This window comes from Sarcophilus harrisii, chromosome 2, assembly GCF_902635505.1.
Source record: "Sarcophilus harrisii chromosome 2, mSarHar1.11, whole genome shotgun sequence".
In the NCBI taxonomy this organism is placed as follows: Eukaryota; Metazoa; Chordata; class Mammalia; order Dasyuromorphia; family Dasyuridae; genus Sarcophilus; species Sarcophilus harrisii.
In genome coordinates, this window is record NC_045427.1 from 329,373,676 (window position 1) to 329,400,590 (window position 26,915).

Here is a 26,915-nt window from a genome sequence, read left to right on the forward strand (position 1 = left end):
TCTGACCATTATTTTTATCTGTTCATACAGTTTCCAGGATTCTCTGAAATCATTACTTTTATCAGTTCTTATAGCACAGAAGTATTCCATTATATTCATATATCATAATTTATTAATCATTCCCTAATAGATAGGCATTAACAGTTTAGTGATTTTTTGCAACTTCTTCATGTTATATATGAGGAAACTAAGGTCCATTTAGATTGAGTGACTTAAAAGAGGCAGGGCTCTTTTCATTGGATCTTTTCTTACTTGATAGTTATATGCCAGGCATTCTTTGGTAAACATCATTATTTTTTCTTATCTTCTTTTCTCAAGTGTTTTGTAGATGTTGGTCTTATATCCAGTGAGCTAACAAATCTTAGAGGTGAAACTTTATTCCTGAGAGCATATGAACTCTTATCTTTGTTGTAAAATAGTTGTCAGGGTAAGACTTTAGTCTCACTTGAGCTTTATTACTCTTGTTAGAATATTAACTGGCAGGATGCATGGTTCTTGGTACATGCTATTTCTGGTTCCATTGAGTTGGAAAGAAGGAAAAACCCCCATTCTCAACATATTGCTCTTTTTCCTTAACACATGAACATACTGTAGATTATTCAGATCTGCCATCAGGATTAAGATCTATTTTATTTAGTGAAAAACGATAACAAATTTCTAGAAATTTAAGATTTGGGTGAAGGTGAACCTGAGGGTTCTTACTGTAATAATGAGGCTCAGTATTATATTAGTGACCATCATGATGTTGATTGCCCATTTAAAGTATCCTTTCCATTCTCAGAACTTCATCTAATAATTTAAACATACCTAAGTGGTTTTATTCATGGTCAGCCAATTAGTACTGAAGTGCCTATAATGATGTAGGCACATGTTCCTGTCATTGATATTAACTTATTCCAAAGTGAAGCTGAACTTTTAAGCTTTTTGACTTAATGGAATCTCAAGGACCAAAATATGTTTAAAATAGAAAACTTTTCTCAAAAAACACCAATTATGAAAAGTTGTCTTGAGATATCTATGAGGTGTTAAAATGATAGTTGTTTTATTAGAATTGCAACTTAGACATATAAAATATTGCTGCTTTATTTATAAATGGGGCAGTGTGGGTAGGCACTACATTAAAAAAATCTTGGAAAGAACTGATTCCATTGGGGAGGGGAAAGAGAATAGAAATGTAATAAGCCAACATTTTCTTGAAAAGTTTTCTTGCAACCACCGAAAATTAAATTTTGGCTTAATGGAAAAGTTAATCAAGATAATGGGTCAAAATATAGATTTTCATAATTTGAAAAATAAAGTTTTTGATATATCAGTGGAGCTAAAGTCAGAGGTAGATAAGTGAAAGTCCTTAAATGAGGAAAATGATTAAAGATGAAACGACAATACGTGGAATGATCAAAAAATTTCCAGAGATCTCTTAAATGTCATATTTGGACTTATTTAGGGAAAACCTAGTTGTTAATAGTGATGAATGTGTGGAATGCTTTCATTAAAAGTTACCATAATAAAAAAGAAAGCCTAGGGCAAATTAAGTCTTAAATTAACATTCTAGTGACTGCTGTTGGACTTTTGTTGGGCGATATTCCCCTAGTGAAATGTAACAGGAAAGAATTAGTAGCTAGATTTTAGACAAGTTTAAATGAGCACAATTTTTTTAGTTAAAAAAGGATTTTTAAGACTCTTTTAAAACTTTTCATCCTCTTGATAATTTCATGAGAGACAAAATCTGAAGCTGTATTTGAAATCTGCACAAAAATGTTCTGAGGTTCATCTATTTTTATGATTGTCAGCAAAAACTTTTTTTTTTTTGGTCATTGTTGAAGGTAATTTTTAGTAGTACTTTTGAAGATTTTAAGATACTTCTTATAACTTTTCTTACATGTGCAACTTAAATAACATTAGAATTCTTCTTACTGCTGATTTTTTTCATGTTTCATATTATCTTTTTATTTAGAGCGTTCTTGGTTGCCCTCTAGAAAAAATTTTAAACTTTTTCAGATTATTGTTTGTTTTATATATCATCCATAATAAATGTTTGAATGAATTAGTTCATCAAGCATGATCCTCTTGGGCTGTAATATTCTTTACATGTCTTTCTTTTCATAGTAATTCCCTTAAGTCAGAATGTACATACTTTCTTTTTAACCATTACCCTTCATACTGACTTTGATTCCTAGTTCTAAATAGCATCTCTGGCTCAAATTTCACTTTTGAGATCTCTTCTCAGATTTACAAAAGCTTTTCTTACATGAGACCATTTGATTAGACGTCTAGATATTCCAAATTAGCAGTTTACTATCCACTATTCCTTAAAGAACACTTACCTTTTCCCTTTTATTTCTTGAATATTTTCTGTTTAAAATGATTTTTATATCTGATTCTATTTTGTATTTTGCCCATCAGTTTTCATGCCCAGTAACATTAGTAATATGTGTCGTATTTAATTGACAAATGTGTCTTTTATATATCTTATGTTTTTAGTCTATTGAAGACAATGAAGTGTATTTGCCTAATGATGAAATTTGGATCTATGAAATTGACAATGGTTTGTGGTAAGCTATATGTGTTTTAAATCATGCAGTATGCCAAATCTTGCAGCTGTTGTAGAATTTGATTAAAAGTTACAAGATTGTATCTGTACTGTTATTGCAAATGTTTAACTTCTCTTTCTTTTTCTCAGGTCTCAATTTTTATAAATATTGAACTTTTTCCTTCTCCCAAGTCTGTCTTATCCTCAGTGCCTCTGTAGTCTTTAATTCCCTTAATTCTCAGTTCTGGTTGTACATATGAAAACATTGTATATTTGGCATATGTCTAATGATCTTTCTATGGAGATTTATAATATTTTACAAAATAGAATTGTTAACTTATTTTAATAAAATGATTGATGGAGTGTCTTTCTGTAAAGTCAAGGAATTCTATGTTGTTTTGTTACAGGACAATGCATCTTATGGAAGGAGAACTCCCTACATCCATGTCAGGAAGTTGTGGTGCCTGCATTAATGGAAAACTCTATGTTTTTGGAGGATATGATGACAAAGGATATAGCAATCGAGTAATACATTGCTTAATTCAGGAAGTATACATAGAATATAAAATGTAGAAACTTCATCTCATAAAATTGCAGATACTTTAAACTTAAAGATAAAATAAATGCTTAACTATGTGACTATAAGTCCATAAAGATAAGCATTTAAAATACTCTTTTACTATGATTTTACTCCCATATAATTAGAACATGGGGAAAAGATTCTATGCCATGATTTTTATTTTTACTTATTTTTATTCATTAATTTATTGATGATTTATTTATGATGGTTTATTATGATGCCATTAATTTATGATGACTATTTTGTTTCTTTTTAATTAGTTTTATTATTATTTTTAAAGTTTTCTATTTTATTGAAAAGGGTATAAATGTAATTGTATTACCATTTGCTATTTTAATTGCAGATCCTATATGATGTATATTGAATTATAACAATAGTGTTTTCCTTTTTTAAAAGCTCTATTTTGTTAATTTACGAACAAGAGATGGAACATTCCAATGGGAAAAAATCATTGACTTTAAAGGACAGCCACCTACACCGCGAGACAAACTTTCTTGCTGGGTATATAAAGACAGGTAATGCTTAAAAGTTTTGTGTAACTCTACTTACTATTAATTGAATTTCTATAATAAGGATTTCAGCATATGGCAGAGAAAGCCCCCAAACTAAGAATCTTTGGGCTTGTGATTGGGATCAAAATTGATATTAAAACTTATGGGACATAATTGAAGACAATAAAATTTACAATCATGAAAATAAATGTGATAGTAGCAGCTACTTCATTATAAATTATTTGGTGTAGTGATATTTCAAACAGTATATTTTATTTAAATCTAATTGTTTGAAAGTAATCATTAACAAATACATGCTTATAATATGTTTATCACAGACCAGAACTAATTATAGATTTTGTTTTAGAAGAAAAACATTATTAAGATAGTGATATTTGGATGGTATTCTTGGGGACTCAGAAATTCTGGAATGTTCTGCATATAAGGTTTCTAAATTTTTTTTTTTTTTATCATGCCTACTTATTTTAAATTAAAGAAACGTTTTTTATGTCATAGATTCGTTTGGCAGTCAGGTGAAGCCTATTTTAAAACCTCCGAATAATGTTTTTAAATTCATAAAGTGAAATATCTAGTATTACAAAGGAAATAAATTATACTGAAATAGTTATAAAAATATTTTAAGTTCATGGGCCCCATATTAAGAACTCCTGCTTTAAATTGTCTCCAAATTCCATTCTAAGAATCTTATCTTCATTTGTCCTGTCTATACTTGTGAAAGATAAGAAAGCTAATCCAAATCTAATTTTACTCTCTCTATATACTGCTACCAACTTTTATTGTCTCTGCAAACAAAAACCACAGTTAAAATACTCAGACTAAACATATTTTTTGCTATTTAATAGAACCTTCAAAAATAAGCATTAGGTACAGTTGGTTTGGGTGTTTTTTCTCTCTTTAAGCTTTCTATAAGATAGATGAAAGAGTCTTTGCAAATTATTTCAGTGTTTTATCTAGGAGTACCAGAGTGCTCAGCTAAATGTTGGTATTCTAGAACTATAGGCAAAGCCTATAACTCAGGACTGGAATGAAATGAGACACAGCATTTTATGAAAGAAACATTACTTAATAGTATGGAAAGGCTGTTCAGCAGAGATGCACCTTTGCTTCAGGTCCTATTATCGCCATACAAAGATGTGCTGAGAATTGTTTTTAGGGAAAGACTTGCCTAGCCTACATAAGAGGAACTTTCAATCCTTAGTAATTAATGCTCCCACCATTTCTCACATTTGATGACAAGGTCCTAAGGGTTTCCCAGGAGTCTTTCACTACCAAATGGCCTTAGGGGCATTTCTGAACAACCTTGATTTTAGGGATTTGAAAAGCCTGTTGTAGGCAACACTGGAGGAAGAGTCAAAATAGAAAAAATAACAAAAAAGACCACAATCAATGTAAACTTTCCATAAAGGAATGCAGTCCTTGTGGGCGGAGTGAAGTCACACTTTGTGATAGACTTTTTGATATAAAGGAGTAATAGTGAACTAATACTGCACCAGAAACATCAGAATGACCTTGATGTTGACATAGTCATCAGTCTTCATCAGGGGTCAGAGTCATCTGTAGGAGGTACCTAAGAAAGCATCCAAACTGTCCTAGGGCCTAAATGATTACTAAAATTTGCTCTATATCACTACTCAGTCAGCCCATTAACCTTGACTTCCTTTCACTATGCATCTTGTAGCAGAAATACAAAGTATCTGCCCATAAGAAGCTCTTGTGTGAGGCAGAGTGACTGCTTAGATTAATTAGATCCCTTTCAGATATAAATCTGTAATGGTATTATCCTACAGGTCTGTCTCTACTTTTGTAAAAACTAGTATTCAATGACATTTTTTACATCTTGTTTGTATAAGCAAGACATCTTTCATTAATTGGTCTCCCGAGGAAAGCTTAGGAAGTAGTTGTCCATTGACTATAAGCTCTATATTGGCAATAGCATGAAACTATCTTATTGATTTCTGATTATAGTCATTTAAATGGTCAAAATGTACTTCTGCCAGTATCCTCATGACTTTCTCTTCTATCAGGGCCCATATCTTGCTTCATTTCACCAGGACTCAATTACAGCCCACTTTGCTGGAAGCAGTTTTGTAACCACTAATGTTGGTTGTCTGTGTACTGCTACTGTTTCCCTTCACTTGGGAAAGAGCTGCTGTTATCCTTCCCTTTAATATAAGAATCTCCATGGTTTTGCTGTCCCCTGTATTCTGGCATCGCCTTGCTGTTACTCTCCAAATATGAGCCTTATTTTCCTCGCATCTATATTTTTGACTCTCCAAGATTTAGTTACTGTTATTCAGCTGCCTTCTTACCCTGGAATTTCCATTAGCACTTGGGGCCTTCTCATCCTGTAATATTCTTCCACCATGCTATCTTACTTTTCCCAATGGTGAGTTCATTCTAGGACCTTCATTTTGTGGATGGCCATATTTCATTCTTGTACTGTTTTGCTGTTGATTCTCTGGACTTCACCACCATCTATACTCCCTTACCCCGTCAGCTCATTTTTATGTGTAATCTTTCCCTATTAGAATATAATCTTAAGGGTAGGGATTGCCCTTTTTGAATTGCTTAGCTTAGCACAATACCTGGCACATATCTATCTGTTATCTATCTGTCTACCTGTCTGTGAGCTACAAGTTATTTCTCCACTGGCTACATAGCATCTCTGCAACTTATGAATAGCTCTATCAAAAGTCTTTGTTTTCTAGTATTGCAAGACCAGAGATTGCATTTCTCCTCTTGCCAATATATTCACTAAGAAATGTAGTCACTGTAAGGGAACCTCTCACTCATGGTGCTGCCAAGTGATTGAGAGACACTGGAGTTCCTAAACTAAACATTTCTAAAAAGTCCAATCCTAAATTGAGAAAAGGCAGACAGAAGCCACAGCCTGGTCTTGCCCAAGCAGTACACATTTGAAGTCACTATATCTAATAGGTGTAGTCAATAATAGCTCTTTCTTATCCCTTATGAGAAGTCCTAGAGAAGAAAGCATTACATGCCACATGTTCAGGAAAAAGGAAAGAGGAGAATGAATCTCTCTCATTTTTGAAAATAGTATTTGATTTTTTCCCAAGTATATGTAAAAATAGTTTTTTAATATTCATTTTTGTAAAATTTTGTGTTCCAAATTTTTCTCCCTTATTCTTTTACCTCCCCTTCCCCAAGACAGTAAACATTCTGATATAAGTTAAATAAGTGCAATTATTTTAAACATATTTCCATATTAGAACAAATCTTTCTTGGCAAAGATGACAGTCTCTTTTTTTAAGGAATACTGAGTTGGTCAGATTGGCTAAGATGACAGGAAAAAATAATGATGAGTGTTGGAGGGGATGTGGGAAAACTGGGACACTGATACATTGTTGGTGGAGCTGTGAACGAATCCAACCATTCTGGAGAGCAATCTGTAATTATGCCCAAAAAGTTATCAAACTGTGCATACCCTTTGACCCAGCAGTGTTTCTACTGGGCTTATACCCCAAGGAGATACTAAAGAAGGGAAAGGGACCTGTATGTGTCAAAATGTTTGTGGCAACCCTGTTTGTAGTGGCTAGAAGCTGGAAACTGAGTGGCTGCCCATCAATTGGAGAATGGTTGGGTAAATTGTGGTATATGAATGTTATGGAATATTAATGTTCTGTAAGAAATGACCAGCAAGATGAATACAGAGAAGCTTGGAGAGAATTACATGAACTGATGCTAAGTGAAATGAGCAGAACCAAGAGATCATTATATATGTCAACAACGATACTGTATGAAGATGTAATTTGATTAAAGCGGATTTCTTTGACAAAGAGACCTAATTCAGTTTCAATTGATCAATGATGGACAGAAGCAGCTACACCCAAAGGAAAAAAAAACAAAAACACTGGGAAATGAATGTAAATTGTTTGCATTTTTGTTTTTCTTCCCGGGTTACTTCTACCTTCTGAATCCAATTCTCCCTGTGCAACAAGAAAACTGTTTGGATCTGCACACATACATTGTATCTAGGATATACTAGGACATATTCAACATATATAGCACTGCTTGCCATCTAGGGAAGGGGGTGGAGGGTGGGAGGGAAAAATCGGAACAGAAGTGAGCGCAAGGGATAATGTTGTAAAAAAAAAATTACCCAGGCATGGATTCTGTCAATAAAAAGTTACTATAAAAAAAAAAAAAAATGGAATACTGAGTTGTTGATTCACAAGTTCTCTAAGATCGTGGAGAAGTTCAAGTATTGTCCTTTCAAGTATTCAGTGCCCTGCATCAGAGATTTCTGATTAATTAAGAAATATTTGAGTATGTAATATTTGCCAAGTAGTTCTAAGGATTGAAAAAAAAATTTAAAGCAAATATAGAAAAAGTCTTAATAAAGAACTCGGGCATTTGATTCAGAATTGTTTTTAATTCCAAAATTATACAGCCTTTAGGAAGGATCTAGATTTATTAGGGCTACCAGACCTAGAGATTATAATCACTTCAAAATACGAAGTCATAAAAATTCAACAAATAATATTTTACATTTATCATAGGTTACTGTCCTAATCCAAGCAATTTTTAAAAACTCCTCCATAGGGACTGAGTTTTTGAGAGCACCTCTGCTGTCACAATATGATTCTTAAAGACCTAGAGCATATCTATCTCTAAATAACCCTAAAAATCTCTAAATCCCTAGAGACAACTTTAATTTTTCTTATGCTAGTAATTCAGCTTTTTTTAGGGCTGTTCTTGATTTTATTTTTTTAATCCATCTTTTTTTTTTAACTAAAGCTTTTTATTTCCTAACCATATGCATAGGTAATTTTTCAACATTGACCCTTGCTAAAGCTGTTCCAAATTTTTCCCTCCTTCCCTCCATCCCCTCCCTTAGATAGCAGATAGTTCAATTCATGTTAAATATGTTACAATATATGTTAAATCCAATATATGGATTATTATCTTGCTGTACAAGAAAAATCGGATCAAGAAGGAAAAAAAAACCTGAGAAAGAAAACAAAATGCAAGCAAACAATAAAAGAAAGAGTGAAAATGCTATGTTGTGGTACATAGTCCTCTCTCTGGGTCTAGATGGCTCTCTTTATCGCTGAACAATTGGAACTAGTTTGAATCATCTCATTGTTGAAGAGAGCCATGTCCAAAAGTATTGATCATCATATAGTCTTGTTACTGTGTATAATGATCTCCTGGTTCTGCTCATTTCATTTAGCATCAATTCAAGTAAGTCTCTACAGACCTCTCTGAAATCATCCTGTTGGGCATTTCTTCTAGAACAATAATATTCCATAACATTCATATACCATAATCTATTCAACCATTCTCCAATTGATGGGCATCCATTCAGTTTCCAGTTTCTAGCCACTAAAAAGGGGCTGCCACAAACATTTTTGGCAGATGTGGGTCCCTTTCCCTCCTTTAAGATCTCTTTGGGATATAAGCCCAGTAAAAACACTGCTGGATCCAGGGGTATGCACAGTTTGGTAACTTTTTGAACATAGTTCCAAATTGCTCTCCAGAATGGTTGGATCTGTTCACAGTTCCACCAACAATGTATCAGTGTCCCAGTTTTCCCACATCCCCTCCAACATTCGTCATTATTTTTTTCTGTCATCTTAGCCAATCTAAGAGGTGTGTAGTAGTGTCTCAGAGCTGTCTTAATTTATATTTCTCTGCTCAATAGTGATTTGGAGCACCTTTTTATATGACTACAAATAGTTTCAATTTCTTCATGTGAAAATTGTCTGTTCATATCCTTTGACCATTCATCAGTTGGAGAATGGCTGTGATTTCTTATAATTTTGAGTCAGTTCTCTATATATTTTAGAAATGAGGTTTTTATCAGGACCTTTCCCAATTTATTGCTTCCCTTCTAATCTTGTCTGCATAAGTTTTGTTTGTACAAAATCTTTTTAACTTAATATAATCAAAATTATCAATTTTGTGATCAATAATGATCTCTAGTTCTTCTTTGGTCACAAATTCCTTTCTTCTCCACAGATCTGAGAGGCAAACTATATACTATGTTTTTCTAATTTGCTTTATAATACCACTTTTTATATCTAAAATCATAAACCCATCATTTTGACCTTGTCTTGGTAAAGGGTGTTAGGTGTGGGTCAATGCCTGGTTTCTGCCATACTAGTTTCTAATTTTCCCAGCAGTTTTTGTCAAATAGTGAGTTCTTATCCCAAAAGCTGGGGTCTTTGGGTTTGTCAAACACTAGATTGCTATAGTCATTGACTATTTTGTCCTGTAAATCCAACATATTCCACTGATAGACTACCCTTGTTTCTTAGCCAGGACCAAATGGTTTTGATGACCGCTGCTTTATAAATAAAGTTTTAAGTCTGGCATAGTTAGGCCACCTTCATTGGCATTTTTTCATTAATTCCTTTGAAATTCTTGACCTTTTGTTCTTTCAGATAAACTTTGTTATTACTTTTTCCAAATCTGTAAAATAATTTCTTGGGAGTTTAATTGGTATATCTATAATATTTTTTTAAAGGAAATTTAATTAACTTGTATGGAAAGAATAATGTAGCACAAATATATCTTCAGTTCTTAAGTCAGATCTCCGAATGGAGATAAGCTTAATCAGGTCTTTGACTTGCATTTCAGCGGGCAGTACATTATAAGAGGAGAATGAACTAATTTTCCATGGGGCATTTTATGCCTGGGGAGAACAAGAAGATACATTAATAAGTTGAACTTCAGTACCTCAGGCCAATTAAGTCTTGAGGATTGCCTTTTTAAGGAAAAACTAGTCTACATAGTTGTGACTTTCCTAGATATTGATCCTGTTATGTTTGACAATTACAGAAGGGAAAAGGCCTACATTTTTTTTGTGGGGACCCCAGTGACACATAGCTTTAAGTTTTATCATATAATATAAAAATAACCTTCTTTTGGTTCCAAATGGTAGGAGAGGAGGGCATGGAGATTTTCTAGACACTGAAGGTTTATTAAAAAAAACACAAAACTAAGATTTCCTCTTAGATGTCACAAAGATGTTCCAATTACATATTTCCAAAGCTTAATCTGCCTTAACTTTGTATAGTATATTTTAGTCATATAAGATTTCATGCAGTCTGGTAATAAGCTTTGACTTTGCTAAGTATGAAAGACATAAACATAAAAATAAACAATCCCTGACCTCAGGGAGCTCACGTCATTTTAGGAGAGAGAATATGTTCACAGATAAGACTATACAAAACAGTAAATATTTTGGGTGTGAAGCATTTGCTGTTGGGGTACTGTTCAGTATGTGCCTCATGTAGGAGGTGACATTTAAATTGAATTTTGATGTATTAGTGTCCCAGTTTTCCCACATACCCTCCAATATTTATCATCTTTTCCTGTCATTTTGGCCAATCTGAGAAGTGTGAAGTGCTAAGGGGCTTTATATTTCAAATAAAGAAGTTCATATCTGTTCCTAGTGCAATAATTCTGGTAAGAGATGATGAGGTCCTAAACTAGATCTAGTGTGTGAGATGTCAGAGATATGGAGGTAGAAGTGATAGGACTTGATGACTGTGTGTCATGTGAAGTAAGGGAGAGTAAAAAGTTGAGGATAAATCTGAAATTGTGAATCTGGGTGACTGGAAAGATAATAGTATCCTGAACAGAAAAGAAATCAGAAAGAGAGATATGACTTGAAGGGTAAGATGATATCTCAGTTTTATATCTGTTGAATTTAAAATTTTGGGGGATATCTAATTATTATCAGACATTTGTGTGACATAAGACTAGAGTTCAGGAAGAAAGAAAGGCTAATATTTAATAGACTAATTTCCCATAATCTTCATTTGTTACTAAAAACCTCTGTTTTTGAGGAGATTGGTTAATTTTCATCCATCTCACTCCTACCTATCATCCTATTGTTATATTTCTCTTTTTAGGTTAATATATTTTGGTGGTTATGGATGTAGGAAACACAGTGAACTCCAAGACTGTTTTGATGTTCATGATGCATCTTGGGTAAGAAACTTTACTCCATTTAAAAAAATTAAAAAAAAAATTTTTATTATTATAGTTTTTTATTTACAAAACATATGCATGAGTAATTTTTCAACATTGACCCTTGCAAAACCTTCTGTTCCAAATTTTCCCCTTCTTCCCCCCACCCTCTCCCCTAGATAGCAGGTGGTCCAATACATGTTAAATATATTAATATATGTTAAATCCAGTATATGTATACATATTTATACAGTTATCTTGCTACACAATAAAAATCAGATCTAGATAGAAAGAAAAAAACCTGAGAAGGAAAAAAATGCAAGCAAACAATAACAGAAAGAGTGAAAATGCTATGTTGTAGTCCACACTCATTTCCCATAGTCCTCTCTGTGTAGATGGCTCTCTTCATTACTGAACAATTGGAAATGGTTTGAATCATTTCATTGTTGAAGAGAGTCACATCCATCAGAATTGATCATCATATAGTCTTGTTGTTGCCGTATATAATGATTTCCTGGTTCTGCTCATTTTACTTAGCATCAATTCATGTAAGTCTCTCCAAGCTTCTCTGAAATCATCCTGTTGGGCATTTCCTACAGAACAATAATATTCCATAACATTCATATACCATAATTTATTCAGCCTTTCTCCAATTGATGGACATCCATTGATTTTCCAGTTTTTAGCCACTACAAAAAGGGTTGCCACAAACATTTTTGGCACATGTGGATCCCTTTTCCTCCTTTAAGATCTCTTTGGGATATAAGCCCAGTAGAAATACTGCTGAATCAAAGGGAATGTGCCGTTTGATAACCTTTTGAGCATAGTTCTAAATTGCTCTCCAGAATAGTTGGATCTGTTCACAGTTCCACCAAAAATGTATCACTGTCCCAGTTTTGCCACATCCTCTCCAACATTTGTCATTATCTTTTCCTGTCATCTTAGCCAATCTGAGTTTACTCCATTTTTTGCTTGTTTTAAGTGGAGACTTAATGTATCAGAAACAGTGGGCCTTCTTTGTATTCATGGGAAATAACAATATACATTGTAGACAATAGGAGTTTTGGCTAAGAGCTAGAATTAGATCTATAGCTGATTTACACCTGCCAGCAAAATACTTTAGTTTTTCTTCTTTCAAAAGTTATTCAAAGTCATTGCTGCTAAGTAGAGAGATGGTAGCAGTGTTCTAACTAAAAGAATCTACCCATAAATAAGCATTAAATAGATTGAGGTCTCTTTAGCCATTAGATTTACTCATGAGCCAGAATGACACCTCCTTAGTATGTTAGGGGCTTAGAGATAGAAGACTAATTGTCCCCTCCTCCTGGTGCAAAGGAATCATTCTCAAATACATCACATTATTTATAAGACAATTTTTGGGGGTTCATTGATTTTAAAATTATTTTAATTTTTAATTGAAAGGATTTTAATTCTTCATTGTTTGACTCTAAATCTATTTTTTCTTCTTCAGTAGAATCACTAAGTTTTTTTCCTTATCTAGAAGAATTTTTAGTGAATATTTCCAAAAGTTTCTCAATTCAGAGCATTTCCTTAGATAACTCACTTTTGCTTGGTTTGTTTGTAATTTTCAGAGAATGGAATAGACTTCTCTACATTAATTTAAGGAAGGGCTTTGCAACACAGAGAATTTGTGTTTAGTCAGTAGGATGGCATGGCTAAAAATACAAATGTATTATTAAGTTGCATTAAAAGAGGTATAGTATGTAGGACTAGGGTGATATTGTCTGTGCAGTGATGATCAGACTATATCTGGAGTATTGTGGGCATTCTGGGCACCTCATTTAATTAAGTTTTATTGATGCTTTTTTTTTGTTGTTATTTTCTGATATACTGCCCCCTGCCCCAATTCCTCCTTTGTAACGGAAAGAAACATTTAAACAAAACTGATCCACAAAGAAACTATGCCTACAGTATATACGCAAGATACCATACTCCTTATCTCCCCTCTCCCTTTCCCCCAATCCCATGATCCCCTCATCTCTTCTTTGGTACCAAAGTTGATAATTACAGTTAATTAGACTTAACTTCCTTTTAATGTTTTCATTTACATTATTGTAGTCATTGCGTATGTTCTGGTTATGTTTTCTTTATTCTATATCAGTTCATACAAATCTTACTATTTCTCCAAATTCTCTGTATTCACCATTTCTTATAGAACAATAATATTTCATTGCATTTTTATACAACAACAGTTTGTTCAGTCATTTCCCAGTTGATGGATTCCCACTTTGTTTCCATTTTTTTTTGCTTCCAAAAAGAATGGAGTTATGAATGTTTAGTATATGGTCACAGAGTATGAACAGTTTAGTGACTTTTTTTGCATAATTCCAAATTGTTTTTCAGAATGGTTGGACCAATTCACAGCTCCACCAACAGTATATTAGTGTGTCTGAGGCACCCAGGCTGTGGAAAGACGTTTTAGGAAGGACATTGATAAGCTGGAGAGCGTCCAGAGGAGGGCGACCAGGATGGTGAAGGGCCTCAAGATCATGCCCTATGAGGATCAGTTGAAGGAACTGGGGATGTTTATTCTGGAGGGAGGGCACATGATAGCTGGCAGTGTGGTGTAGTGGAAAGAGTTCTGGATTTGGAAGTCAGAGCACTGGGTTCAAATCCCAGCTGTTACACTTACTACTTATGTGGCCTTGGACAAATCACTTACTTTCTCTGGGCCTGAGTTTCCTCCTCTGCAAAATAAGGAAGTTGGGACTATATGACCTCTAAAGTCACTTCTAGCTCTAAATTCAATAATCCCTATTCATCTAGAAAAAATAACAAAGTTCATCTGGAAGAACAAAAAGTCAAGAATTACAAGGGAGCTAATGGAAAAAAAAATCAAATGAAGGTGCTCTAGCTGTACCAGATCTAAAATTATATTATAAAGTAGCGGTCATCAAAACCATTTGGTACAGGCTAATAGACTAGTTGATCACTGGAATAGGTTAGGTTCACAGGTCAAAATAAGTCAATAACTATTGACTATAGTCATCTTATATAGCAATCTTAGTGTTTGACAAATTTAAAGACTCCAGCCATTGGGATAAGAATTTACTATTTGACAAAAACTGCTGGGAAAATTGGAAACTAGCATGTCAGAAACAAGGGATTGACTCACACTTAACACCATACCAAGATGAGGTCAAAATGGGTTCATGATCTAGACATAAAGAATGTATTATAAATAAGTTAGAAGATCATAGGATAGTTTACCTCTCTGACTTGTGGAGAAGGAATTTATGACCAAAGAAGATCACAAAATAGATAAATTTGATTATATTAAGGTTTTGTACAAAACTAATGCAGACAAGGGAAGCAGTAAACTGGGAAAACATTTTTTCCATTCCAAGGTTCTGATAAAGGCCTCGTTTCCAAAATATATACAGAATTGACTCAAAATTATAAGAAATCTAGCCATTTTCCAATTGATAAATGGTCAAAGGATATGAACAGACAATTTTCAGACGAAGAAATTTAAAGTATTTCTAGTCATGTGAAAAGATGCTCCAAATTAAGACAGCTCTGAGATACCACTACACATCTCTCAGATTGGCTAAGATGACAGGAAAAGATAATGACGAATGTTGGAGGGGATGTGGGAAAACTGGGACACTGATACATTGTTGGTGGAACTGTGAACAGATCCAACCATTCTGGAGAGCAATTTGAAACTATGTTCAAAAAGTTATCAAACTGTGCATACCCTTTGATCCAGCAGTGTTTCTACTGGGCTTATATCCCAAAGAGATCTTAAAGAAGGGAAAGGGACCCATATGTGCCAAAAATGTTTGTGGCAGCCCTTTTTGTAGTGGCTAAAAACTGGAAACTGAATGGATGCCCATCAGTTGGAGAATGGTTGAATAAATTATGGTATATGAATGTTATGGAATATCATTGTTCTGTAGGAAATGACCAACAGGATGATTTCAGAGAGGCCTGGAGAGTTACATGAATTGATGCTAAGTGAAATGAGCAGAACCAGGAGATCATTATACACAGCAACAGCAAGATTGTATGATGATCAATTCTGATGGATGTGGTCCTCTTCAACAATGAGATGATTCAAATCAGTCCCAAATTATTCACTAATGAAGAGAGCCATCTACACCCAGAGAGTGTATGGGAAATGAGTGTGGACCACAACATAGCATTTTCACTCCTTCTGTTATTATTTGCTTGCATTTTTGTTTGCCTTTTCAGATTTTTTTTTTCTAGATCTGATTTTTCTTGTGCAGCAAGATAACTGTATAAATATGTATACATATATTGGATTTTACATCTATTTTGACATATTTAACATGTATTGGACCATCGGCCATCTGGGGGAGGGGTGGGAGGAAGAAGGAGAAAATTTGGAACAGAAGGTTTTGAAGGGTCAATGTTGAAAAAATTACCCATGTATATGTTTTGTAAATAAAAAGCCATAATATAAAAATAAATTCACTAATTCTACAAATATTTGGGAGATTGTCATGTGGAAAGAACACTTGTTCTGCTGGTCTACTAGGAATAATGGATAGAAGTTGAAAAGAAGCAAATTTAGTCTTGATGTTTAAAAAAAAAACCAAAAAACTCCAAAACTTCCTGAAGTGTAGAAATATCCAAAAATAGAATGGTTGATTTTGGGAAGCAGTGGGCTTTATACAACTGTAGATTTTAAAGAAAGGGGTGAATGATTATTTGAGCATATTGGAGAGGGTATTCTTGATTAGAAACAGTTCATAGTAGATGACCTCTGAGGTCTCTTCCTGTTATTCCAGCCAAATGTATCAGATAAATTTTAGATTTTCTATATCCCTTTCTTAGGGGAGACTTGATCCATACAGTTGCCATCATAGCTTTTTGCAACTGAAATAAGAAGTTTACAGTTAAATAAGAAGATTATATAGTACCCTTTCTAAATTTTAAATTTTATATAGTCATTGGCTTTGTGTCCATGATAATAATGATTTGATTATATTTTTCTTTCACATATTCATAGATTATTATTATGTAATTATTATAATATAATACTTATCACATAATATTATATAATTATTATAAGAATTAAAATATTATTTCCTTTTTTATTTGTTTTAGGAAGGACAGATATTTTGGGGTTGGCATAATGATGTCCATGTTTTTGATACAAACACACAGACTTGGTTTCAACCAGAAATAAAAGTGAGTAAAATGAACTTTGAATTTTATATTCATTAGCTTTATTTATATTCATTATTTATTTTTCTATTTAGTACTAACAATTCATCAGATCTCATTTTCTAATGGAAAATTTAGTTTGCCTGAATACCTTTGTCAGTAATGTGGAAAAGCACCCAGAGTTTAATTTTTTTTTTTTAATGAAAAAATGTTTTAAACAAGGTCCCATTATCTTTGCCTGCCCTTTGCTTACTTAAATTTAATAGTATTCTAGAAACAATGTTCTTTTATATAATAAAGTTCACTAAAAAAAAACAACAAATCATGTAAAATCAATCTGTAAATATTCGTAGTAAAAGAAATGACCAAAATACTTTTGAGCACACCTTCCATTTGTCCTACCCAATTGATGGTAGAACAGCTTTTAAATTTTGCCTTTTCCCACATTGTTGGTTTATTTTGGGTGAGACTTGCAGTACTCTTTATACCTCTCAACTCTCTATTATCAATATGAGAAAATTTATCATCAGTCTTAATATTATTAAAGACTTTCTATTTAGTATGAATTCCCTTCAGGATGTTGCTTCAAATAGTGTTTATTGAAAGACTTATTTTTTTTTATTATGAATTAAATTCCAGTTTTAGGCATTAGTGAGTAGGTAAGGAGAAATTTGGAGAAGTAAGGACAGCTGGGAAGCAGTATGAAGACTAAGTCCGCTTTTTTTGCTAATTGTTTAAGATAAAGGAATCTGTGTTTATTGTTGCTGGCTTTTAGGTCTTGGCACCTGTAGATCAGGAGATTTCTTGACACATATTCTTTCCTTCTCTATCTAAAACACAGGTTACAATTTCTCAATGAACTTTAATGCAATTCCTTTCTATGCTTTGTCTCATCATTTTCAGGTGTATATTTATTATGATTTTAAATAATGTTTAATGGTGCTTTTGTACTATTGCCCATCTGAAGCTGTAGACCTTTATGCCACCTGCATTATTCTTATCTCTAGAACAAAGAATATAACTTTTCAATGGCATTAGAACTCATCTTTTTTTTATTAATAGAGGCATTATTTGGGGGAAGAGAGGGGCGGAGCCAAGATGGTGGAGAAGGCACATGTGACTTTCTGAGCTCTCTCATACCCTCACTACTAATTATTAAATTCAGCCTCAAAAATAGCACTTGACTGGTAAAATTAATGAAGATTGGAAGTGCAACAACGCACCAGCTGAAGATAATATGGAAGATCGCCAGAGGAGGTTTGTCCTGAGCAGGGGGAGTAGACCAGAGGAAACAGGGATAGAATGAGAAGCTAGCATCCAGAGCAGACCATGGGTGGGGATGGTATCCATGGTTGGAAGATTTATAGAGAGGACTCCCCCATAGATTGGGCTGTTCTGCTTTGGCTACAAAGCAGTAGACCAGCAGAGAAATTAAAGCCAAAGGTAGGGAGGGTACTCTAAAAAACTCCAGAACCTTACAGGCTATACCCACCCAAAACCGGAAGTGAGGGAACCAGCACAGGTCAAGCACAGCTGTGCAGCTGCATTCTACAGCACGGGCTTACTTGGGACAGTCGCAAATCCGCAAAGCAGCGGGGCACAGCCCGGGGCAGCCTCTAATCTGCCCAGTGGGGGGATTGGCCTGGGGCAATAGAACTTCCATGGCAAGACTGTGTTCCCCTGGGCAGAGATACTTCTGGGCCAAGTGGGGAAGGGCAACTGCTAATACCCACAGTGGGCTTTTGGCAGGAGTAGTGACACTTTTGCTGCTCAGTCTCTAGCTCCAGGGCAGTCACTAATCCATACAGCAAGGCTCTTAGCAGGGTACTTCTGCAGCTAGCCCATGCAGGCCAGAGTCACTTCCAGTGTGGAGCTTTTCCCAGAGCACTCCCAGCTGTTCTTTGCAGCCCATTGGCAGGATAGCTACTGTATATATACCTATCCCTGTCTGCAGAGGAAGCTGGTAACCTCCTTGCCCTGAAAGCAGACCCTAAAAGCTTTATAAAATTAGTAAAAAAAAAAAAAAAAAAAATCAAAAGGACCATTGATTGCTTCTATACAGATAGAGAACAGGTTTTCAATCCCAAGGAGACTAATAGTAGACAGTCTCCAGACAAAATTGCAAAGGGGGATGTAACCTGATCCCCATAACACAAGGCTTTCCTAGAAGAAACTATAAAAAAATCTTAAAAGAGAGCTAGAAGAAAAATGGGGAAAGGAAAGAGAAACTATGCAAGAGAGTAACAACTTCCTGAAATGTGAATTGGAAGAGGTAAAGAACTCCCAGTGAGTGCAGGGAAACAGAATTTGTGAATTGGAAAAGGTAAAGAACTGCCAGGAAAGTAGGATTTGTGAATTGGAAAAGATAGAGAACACCCAAGAAAGTAGGATTTGTGCAATGGAAAAAGAAAATAACTCAGTTTAAAAAAAAAAAAAATTATCAAAATAGAAAAAAAAATTCTGTAGAGCAAAACAACTCATTTAAAAATTCAATTGGACATATACAAAAAGAAGTAAACAAAGCTAATTAAGAAAATAATTAATTAAAAATCAGAACTGAACAAATAGAAATGAATGATTCATTGAGACACCAAGAATCAGTCAAGCAAAACCAAAAAAATGAAAAACAAAAAAAAATGTAAAATATCTACTTGGAAAAACAACAGACCTGGAAAATAGATCTAGGAGAGATAATCTGAGGATTATTGGAGTTCGGGAAAATTATGACAAAAAAAGAGCCTAGATACTATTTTACAGGAAATCATCAAAGAGAACTGCCCAGGTGTAATAGAATCAGAAGAGAAAATAGGTATTGAAAGAAGTCATCGAACACCTTCTGAAAAAGACCCTAAAATAAAAATTCCAATGAATATTGTGGCTAAATTTCAGAACTATCAGACTAAGGAAAAAATATTACAAGCAGCCAGAAAAAAAAAACCAATTCAAATACTGAGGTACCACAATAAGGATCACTCAAAATCTAGCTGCTTCCACATTAAAAGATTGAAGGGCCTGGGATCTGATATTCTGAAAGGCAAAATAAACTATCCAGCTAAGCTGAGCATTTTCTTCCATGGAAGAAGATGGACATTAATGAAACAGATGAATTCCATTTGTTTCTAAGGAAAATACCAGAACTATAAAAAAAATTTGATCTCCAACCATAGCACTCAAGAGAAGCAGAAAAAGGTAAAAAGAACTTGAGAACTGTATTTCTGTTGTGGATATTTGATTTTACTGATATAACATAAAAAAAGGAAAGTAGAAATGGAAAGGGGATAGTGTCAGAAAAAGGGAAAGGGGAGATAAAAAGAGGGAAACTACATCCCATTAAGAGACAAAGTAAACCTATCATATCTGAGGGAATCTAGAGAGGGAGAGGAACATTGTGTGAATCTTACTCTTATCAGAGTTGCCTCAAAGAGAAAATAATTGACATATTTGGTTTACACAGAAACTTCTCTCACCTCATTAAAAAGTGAGCAAGGAAAAGGGAAAAGGAAAAGTGTAATAAGGGAACAGTACAAGAAAGGGGAAAGGATTCAAAGGGGGTGGGGGAGGGATCCTAAAGAAGGAGAGCTGCGTGACGCAAGGGGTGCCCACAAGTTTAATACTGGGAAAGGGGGTCGAGGAGGCAAGAAAAAGAAAAGCATAATCTGGGGATAATAAGATGGCAGGAAATACAGAATTAGTCATTTTAACTGTAAATGTGAATGGGATGAAATCTCCCATAAAGTGGAGATGGATAGTAGACTGGATCAAAAGTCAGAACCCTACAATATGCTGTTTACAGGAAACACATTTAAAGTAGGGAGATACATACAGAGTTAAGGTAAAAGGCTGGAGCTGAATCTATTATGCTTCAGGTGCAGTCAAAAAAGCAGGGGTAGCCATCCTTATCAAGCAAAAGCAAAAATTGATCTAATTAAAAGAGATAAGGAAGGAAACTATATTTTCCTGAAGGAAAGGAGAAGTTTAGAGAGTTGCAAGAAGAAATGGACAACAAAACTGTATTAGTGGGAGATCTCAACCTTGCACTCTCAAAATTAGATAACTCAAACCACAAAACAAATAAGAAAGAAATTAAAGAGGTAAATAGAATATTAGAAAAATTAGGTATGATAGATCTTTGGAGAAAACTGAATGATGACAGAAAGGAGTATACTTTATTCTCAGCAGTTCATGAAACCCATACAAAAATCATCTTAAAGAATGATTGGGTGAAATGGCAAATTATTATAGACACAATTAATAATTTCACTTAAGATAATGACAACGATGAGACATCATACCAAAATTTGTGGGATGTAGCCAAAGAGGTGATAAGGGGAAATTTTATATCTTTAGAGGCTTACTTGAATAAAATAGAGAAAGAGAAGATCAATGAATTGGGCTTGCAACTTAAAAAGCTAGAAAAAGACCAAATTAAAAACCCCCAATCAAATACTAAACTTGAAATTCTAAAATTAAAAGGAGAAATTAATAATATTGAAAGTAAAAAAAAAAACTATTGAATTAATAAATAAAACCTAAATAAAACCAAGAGTTGGTTTTATGAAAAAAAAAAAAACAATAAAATAGATAAATCTTTGGTAATTCTGATTAGAAAAAGGAAAGAGGAAAATGCCAATAAATTTGATAACCTAAGTGAAATGGATGCCTACCTCCAAAAATATAGGCTTCCTAGATTAACAGAGGAGGAAGTAAATTCCTTAAATAATTCCATTTCAGAAAAAAAAAAAAAATAGAACAAGCTATTAATCAACTCCCTAAGAAAAAAATCCCTGCACTAGATGGATTTACATGTGAATTCTACCAAACATTTAAAGAACAATTAGCCCTAATGCTGTATAATCTATTTTAAAAAATAGAGAATGAAGGAGTCCTACCAAATTACTTTTATGACACAGACATGGTACTGATACCTAAACCAGGTAGGTTGAAAAGAAGAGAAAGAAAATTATATACCAATCTCCCTAATAAATATTGATGCTAAAATCTTAAATAAGATATTAGCAAAAAGATTATAGAAAATCGTCCCCAGCATAATACACTATGATTAAGTAGGATGTATACCAGGAATGCAGGGCTGGTTTAATATTAGGAAAACTATTAGTATAATTGACCATATCAATAACCAAATTAACAAAAACCATATGATCATCTCAATAAATGCAGAAAAGGCATTTGATAAAATCCGACATCTATTCCTATTAAGAACAAGTGAGAGTATAGAAATAAATGGACTTTTCCTTAAAATAGTCAGTAACATCTATTTAATACCATCAGTAAGCATCATATGTAATGGGGATAAACTGGAACCATTTCCAATAAGATCAGGAGTGAAATAAGATTGCTCACTATCACCATTACTGTTCAATATTTTATTAGAAAAGCTAGCTTTAACAATAAGAGTCGAGAAAGAGATTAAAGAAATTAGAGTAGGTAATGAGGAAACCAAATTATCACTCTTTGCTGATGATATGATGGTATACTTAGAGAACCCCAAAGATTCTACTAAAAATCTATTAGAAATAATTCACACCTTTAGCAAAGTTGGAGGATACAAAATAAACCCACATAAGTCATCAGCATTTTTATATATCACTAACAAAATCCAATAGTTAGAATTATAAAGAGAAATTTCATTTAAAGTAACTACCGATAGTATAAAATATTTAGGAATCTATCTTCCAAGGGAAAATCAGGAAGTATATGAGCAAAACTACAAAACACTTTCCACACAAATAAAATCAGATCTAACCAATTGTTAAAATATTAAGTGCTTTTTGTTGAGCAAATATAATAAAGATGACAATACTACCTAAACTAATCTATTTATTTAGTGCTATACCAATCAGACTCCCAAAAAACTATTTTAATGACTTAGAAAAAATAATAACAAAGTTTATGTGGAAAAATAAAAGGTCAAGAATTTCAAGGGAACTAATGAAAAAAAAAAATCAAATGAAGGTGGCCTAGCTGTACCAGATCTAAAATATATTATAAAGCAGTGGTTACCAAAATCATTTGGTATTCGCTAAAAAACAGACTAGTTGATCAGTGGAATAGGTTAGGTTCAAAGGACAAAACAGTCAATATCTTTAATAATCTAATGTTTGACAAACCCAAAGACCCCAGCTTTTGGGATAAGAATTCACTGTTTGACAAATACTGCGGGGAAAATTGGAAATTAGTATGGCAGAAACTAGGCATTGACCCACACTTAACACTGTACACAAGATAAGGTCAAAATGGATTCATGACCTAGGCATATAGAATGAGATTATAAATAAATTAGAAGAACATAGGATAGTTTACTTCTCAGACCTGTGGAAGAGGAAGTAATTTATGACCAAAGAAGAACTAGAGATCATTATTGATCACAAAATAGAAAATCTTGATTATATCATATTGAAAAGTTTTTGTACACACAAAACTAATGCAGACAAGATTAGAAGGGAAGCAATAAACTGGGAAAACATTTTTTCAGTGAAAGGTTCTGATTAAGGCCTCATTTCCAAAGAAATGACTCAAATTCATAAGAAATCAAGCCATTCTCCAATTGATAAATGGTCAAAGGATATGAACAGACAATTATCAGATAAAGAAATTGAAACTATTTCTAGACATATGAAAAGATGCTCCAAGTCATTGTTAATCAGAGAAATGCAAATTAAGATAACTGAGATACCACTACACACCTGTCAGATTGGCTAGAATGACAGGGAAAGAATGTGGAATGTTGGAGGGGATGTGGGAAAACTGGGATACTGATACATTATTGGTGGAATTGTGACTATATCCAGCCATTCGGGAGAACGATTTGGAACTATGCTTAAAAAGTTATCAAACTCTGCATATCCTTTGATCCAGCAGTGTTACTACTGGGCTTATACCCGAAGGAGATTTTAAAGAAGGTAAAGGGACCTATATGTGCAAGAATGTTTGTGGCAGGTCTCTTTGTGGTGGCTAGAAACTGGAAATTGGATGCCCATCAATTGGAGAATGGTTGAATAAATTGTGATAGATGAATGTTATGGAATATTATTGTTCTATAAGAAATGACCAGAAAGAAAGAAAGGCCTGAAGAGACTTAGATGAACTAATGCTCAGTGAAATGAGCAGGACCAGATCATTACATACTTCAACAACAATACTATATGATGATCAATTCTGATGGACATGGCCCTCTTCAACAATGAGATGAACCAAATCAGTTCCAATAGAGCAGTAATGAATTGAACCAGCTACACCCAGCGAAAGAACTCTGGGAGATGACTATGAACCACTACATAGAATTCCCAATCCCTCTATTTTTGTCTGCCTGCATTTTTGATTTCCTTCACAGGCTAATTGTACACTATTTCAAAGTCTGATTCCTTTTGTACAGCAAAATATCTGTATGGATATGTATACATATATTGTATTTAACTTATACTTTAACATATTTAACATGTATTGGTCATCCTCCCGTCTGGTAGAGGGGATGGAGGGAAGGAGGGGAAAAGTTGGAACAAAAGGTTTTGCAATTGTCAATGCTGAAAAATTACCCATGCATATATCTTGTAAATAAAAAGCTCTTAAAAAATAGAGGCATTATTCTGTTACAACTTTTCTTTTGATTATTGCCATACCAGTTTCATAGCAAGCAGCATCTGAATTTCTTAACTTGCAGCTACTTGAACAGAATTAAAAAAAAAAAATCCTAAAATTTGTGTAGGATTGAATGTTTGTGATTATGAATGTAGGAAAATAAGTATCCCTTGCTGGAGTGGTTTCCATCTCAGAACCAAAAAGATAGTTGTTGCTAAAATAGTCAGGTCACGTATAACTGGAACAGTATACTGTATAATTGGAACTGTATAATAATATACAGTACACTGTATAATTGGAACAATGTATGTTTGCTTTTCTAGCGCTGGGCAAAATTGTAAAGCAGGAAAATTTTTTGGCAAGACCTGTCCTTAGGATAAAAGCTGTTAAACTCATTCATACCAATGTATAAATGGTTCACAAGGATGAAGATATTAGCTTTTTGTAGTAACATTGTACTTTTAATCAAAGAAAAATCATCTGATTAAGCAGAGTTATTTTCAGGCTTCCTTTCCTTAGAGTAGCTCTTTATCATTGCTTATTTGCTCTGAAAGTCCTCATATTTTTTAATGAAATTAGTTATGATTTTGCTATTCATAAGCCAAAATAATTGATGAAGACAAATAAATATTTAATATATAAGGAGAAAACATAGACTACAGAGATAGTAATTCTTAAATAATGGCCTTTATATATAATATGTGCTTTTTAAAATGTATTTTTAATTACCCATTTACATGAAGGATTTTTATAAATATTTTTTATGATGTGTAAAGTAGTCATATAATTACATATTTTGTAACATTCATTTCAAAGTTTTGTGTTTTTTCATGGTTGATTTCAACTATGATGTTCTATTTATATTCTTTATAGAATGGAATCCCACCACAGCCTCGAGCAGCTCACACATGCGCAGTACTTGGAAATAAGGGCTATATTTTTGGAGGACGAGTATTGGTTAGTTTTTTTTGTTGTTGTTGTTGCTGAGGCAATTGGGTTAAGTAACTTGCCTAGGGTCACACAGATTAAGTGTTAATTGTCTGAGGCCAGAGACTCGGGTCCTCCTGACTTCAGAGCTGGTGCTCTAACCACTGAGCCACCTAGCTGCCCCAATATAATATTCCTAATGTTATGTGTAACATATTGGATTAGTTGCCATCTAGGGGAGGGGATTGGGGGAAGGAGGGGAAAATTTGGAACACAAGATTATGCAAAGATCATCCATGTATATGTTTTGAAAATAAAAAGCTTTAATAATTAAAAAATATTACTGTTAGCTCTATTTCCAATTTTATGTATTCAATTGTTGTGGAATTTAATGACATCCCATATCTAATCATTTGATTCTTTCACAGAATCTAAAAAGAAATCACAGATCTTTATTCACACATATATATCTATACTAATACATATCACACTAAAATTTGTAAGGTGCTTTCCTTATAATATGAGGATGTGTGTTAGTAATATTTAGAAAATTAATTGTCTAGTTCACTACCCAATTTAACTTTATTTTATTTTAGCAAACCAGGATGAATGATTTGCACTGTCTGAACTTAGATACTTGGACTTGGTCTGGAAGGTAAGTTTGAAATAGCAATATGACAGTTGTAATAATTGTGATAAATAATAATAAATAAATAATTGTGATAAAAATAAATTTTTTATTTCTATCACTGAGAAAAACAATAGAATTCCACTGGTAAATAAAGGGGAATGACTGGAATTTATTGTTCTGTTTAAATCGATAACAAAATTGAATAGAACAGCAAAACTATTATTAAGGTTTCACTTTGGGTCAAAATTGAGATGATCCCTGCTTGGGGAAAGGTCTGTGGCTCCAACTGTCAATTGGGAAAGATTAGGGAAAGATAGTATTTGGAAAGGCTAGGTTTTATGTATAGCCAATAATATTTTTTAAAATGTTGAGATACATTTAACTGCTCTTGTTCATTAAACATGAAGCATATAAGAATATAAGAATGCTCCCCAAATCATTTTTATATTTAATTTGGCTTTAGTTCCATCAGTATGTATGTGTGTGTGTGTGTGTGTGTATACATACATACATACATATATATATATATATATATCTTTACATATACATTTGTGTGTGTGTCTGTGTGTCTGTGTATTCAGCTTGTGATTTTAATGATACAGGGAACTTTCTAGTGAAGAAATTCCTCTACCAATGTGTTTGTACCTTTATCACTTCTTGGTTATCTCTTAATGTCCAGCTCCCTAACTAAATTATAGGCCAAAATGATTGTCAGGGAAAATTACAAAAAGAAATATGCTGGTGTACTTGAGTGAGATTTGTGTTTGTATTGATAGCTGTATCGGTATGATCTTTGGATTATGCATTCTTTTGTATTCTCTGTCTCCATCCTTTAATATGAATGGGTGGATTTGAGCATCGCTTTCATATTAAAAGTTTATTACCAGTATTTTCTTTAATATTTATACATATGTGCAACATGGTAGGTTTATAATGTGCTTATATTGATTATTATTCTAGTCATTTTATGCTTATTTGGACCTGCATCATTTTTTTTATTAGATTTGAATTGTTTCAATTACTTCTTGACTTTAGATCTGT

The 26,915-nt window shown here is 33.5% G+C and overlaps 1 protein-coding gene across 2 annotated transcripts in view; it reads left to right on the forward strand.

Moving 5' to 3' along the window:
* Window positions 1–26,915, forward strand: part of KLHDC1 (kelch domain containing 1) — a 48,722-nt gene that overhangs the window by 4,715 nt on the left and 17,092 nt on the right. For both annotated transcript variants that reach the window (XM_031952823.1, XM_031952822.1), the window contains 7 exons: window positions 2,482–2,552; window positions 2,938–3,055; window positions 3,507–3,625; window positions 11,506–11,584; window positions 16,661–16,744; window positions 25,190–25,273; window positions 25,840–25,898. In XM_031952823.1, coding sequence (XP_031808683.1) covers window positions 2,482–2,552; window positions 2,938–3,055; window positions 3,507–3,625; window positions 11,506–11,584; window positions 16,661–16,744; window positions 25,190–25,273; window positions 25,840–25,898 — 614 coding nt within the window. The remainder of the gene's footprint in view (window positions 1–2,481; window positions 2,553–2,937; window positions 3,056–3,506; window positions 3,626–11,505; window positions 11,585–16,660; window positions 16,745–25,189; window positions 25,274–25,839; window positions 25,899–26,915) is intronic.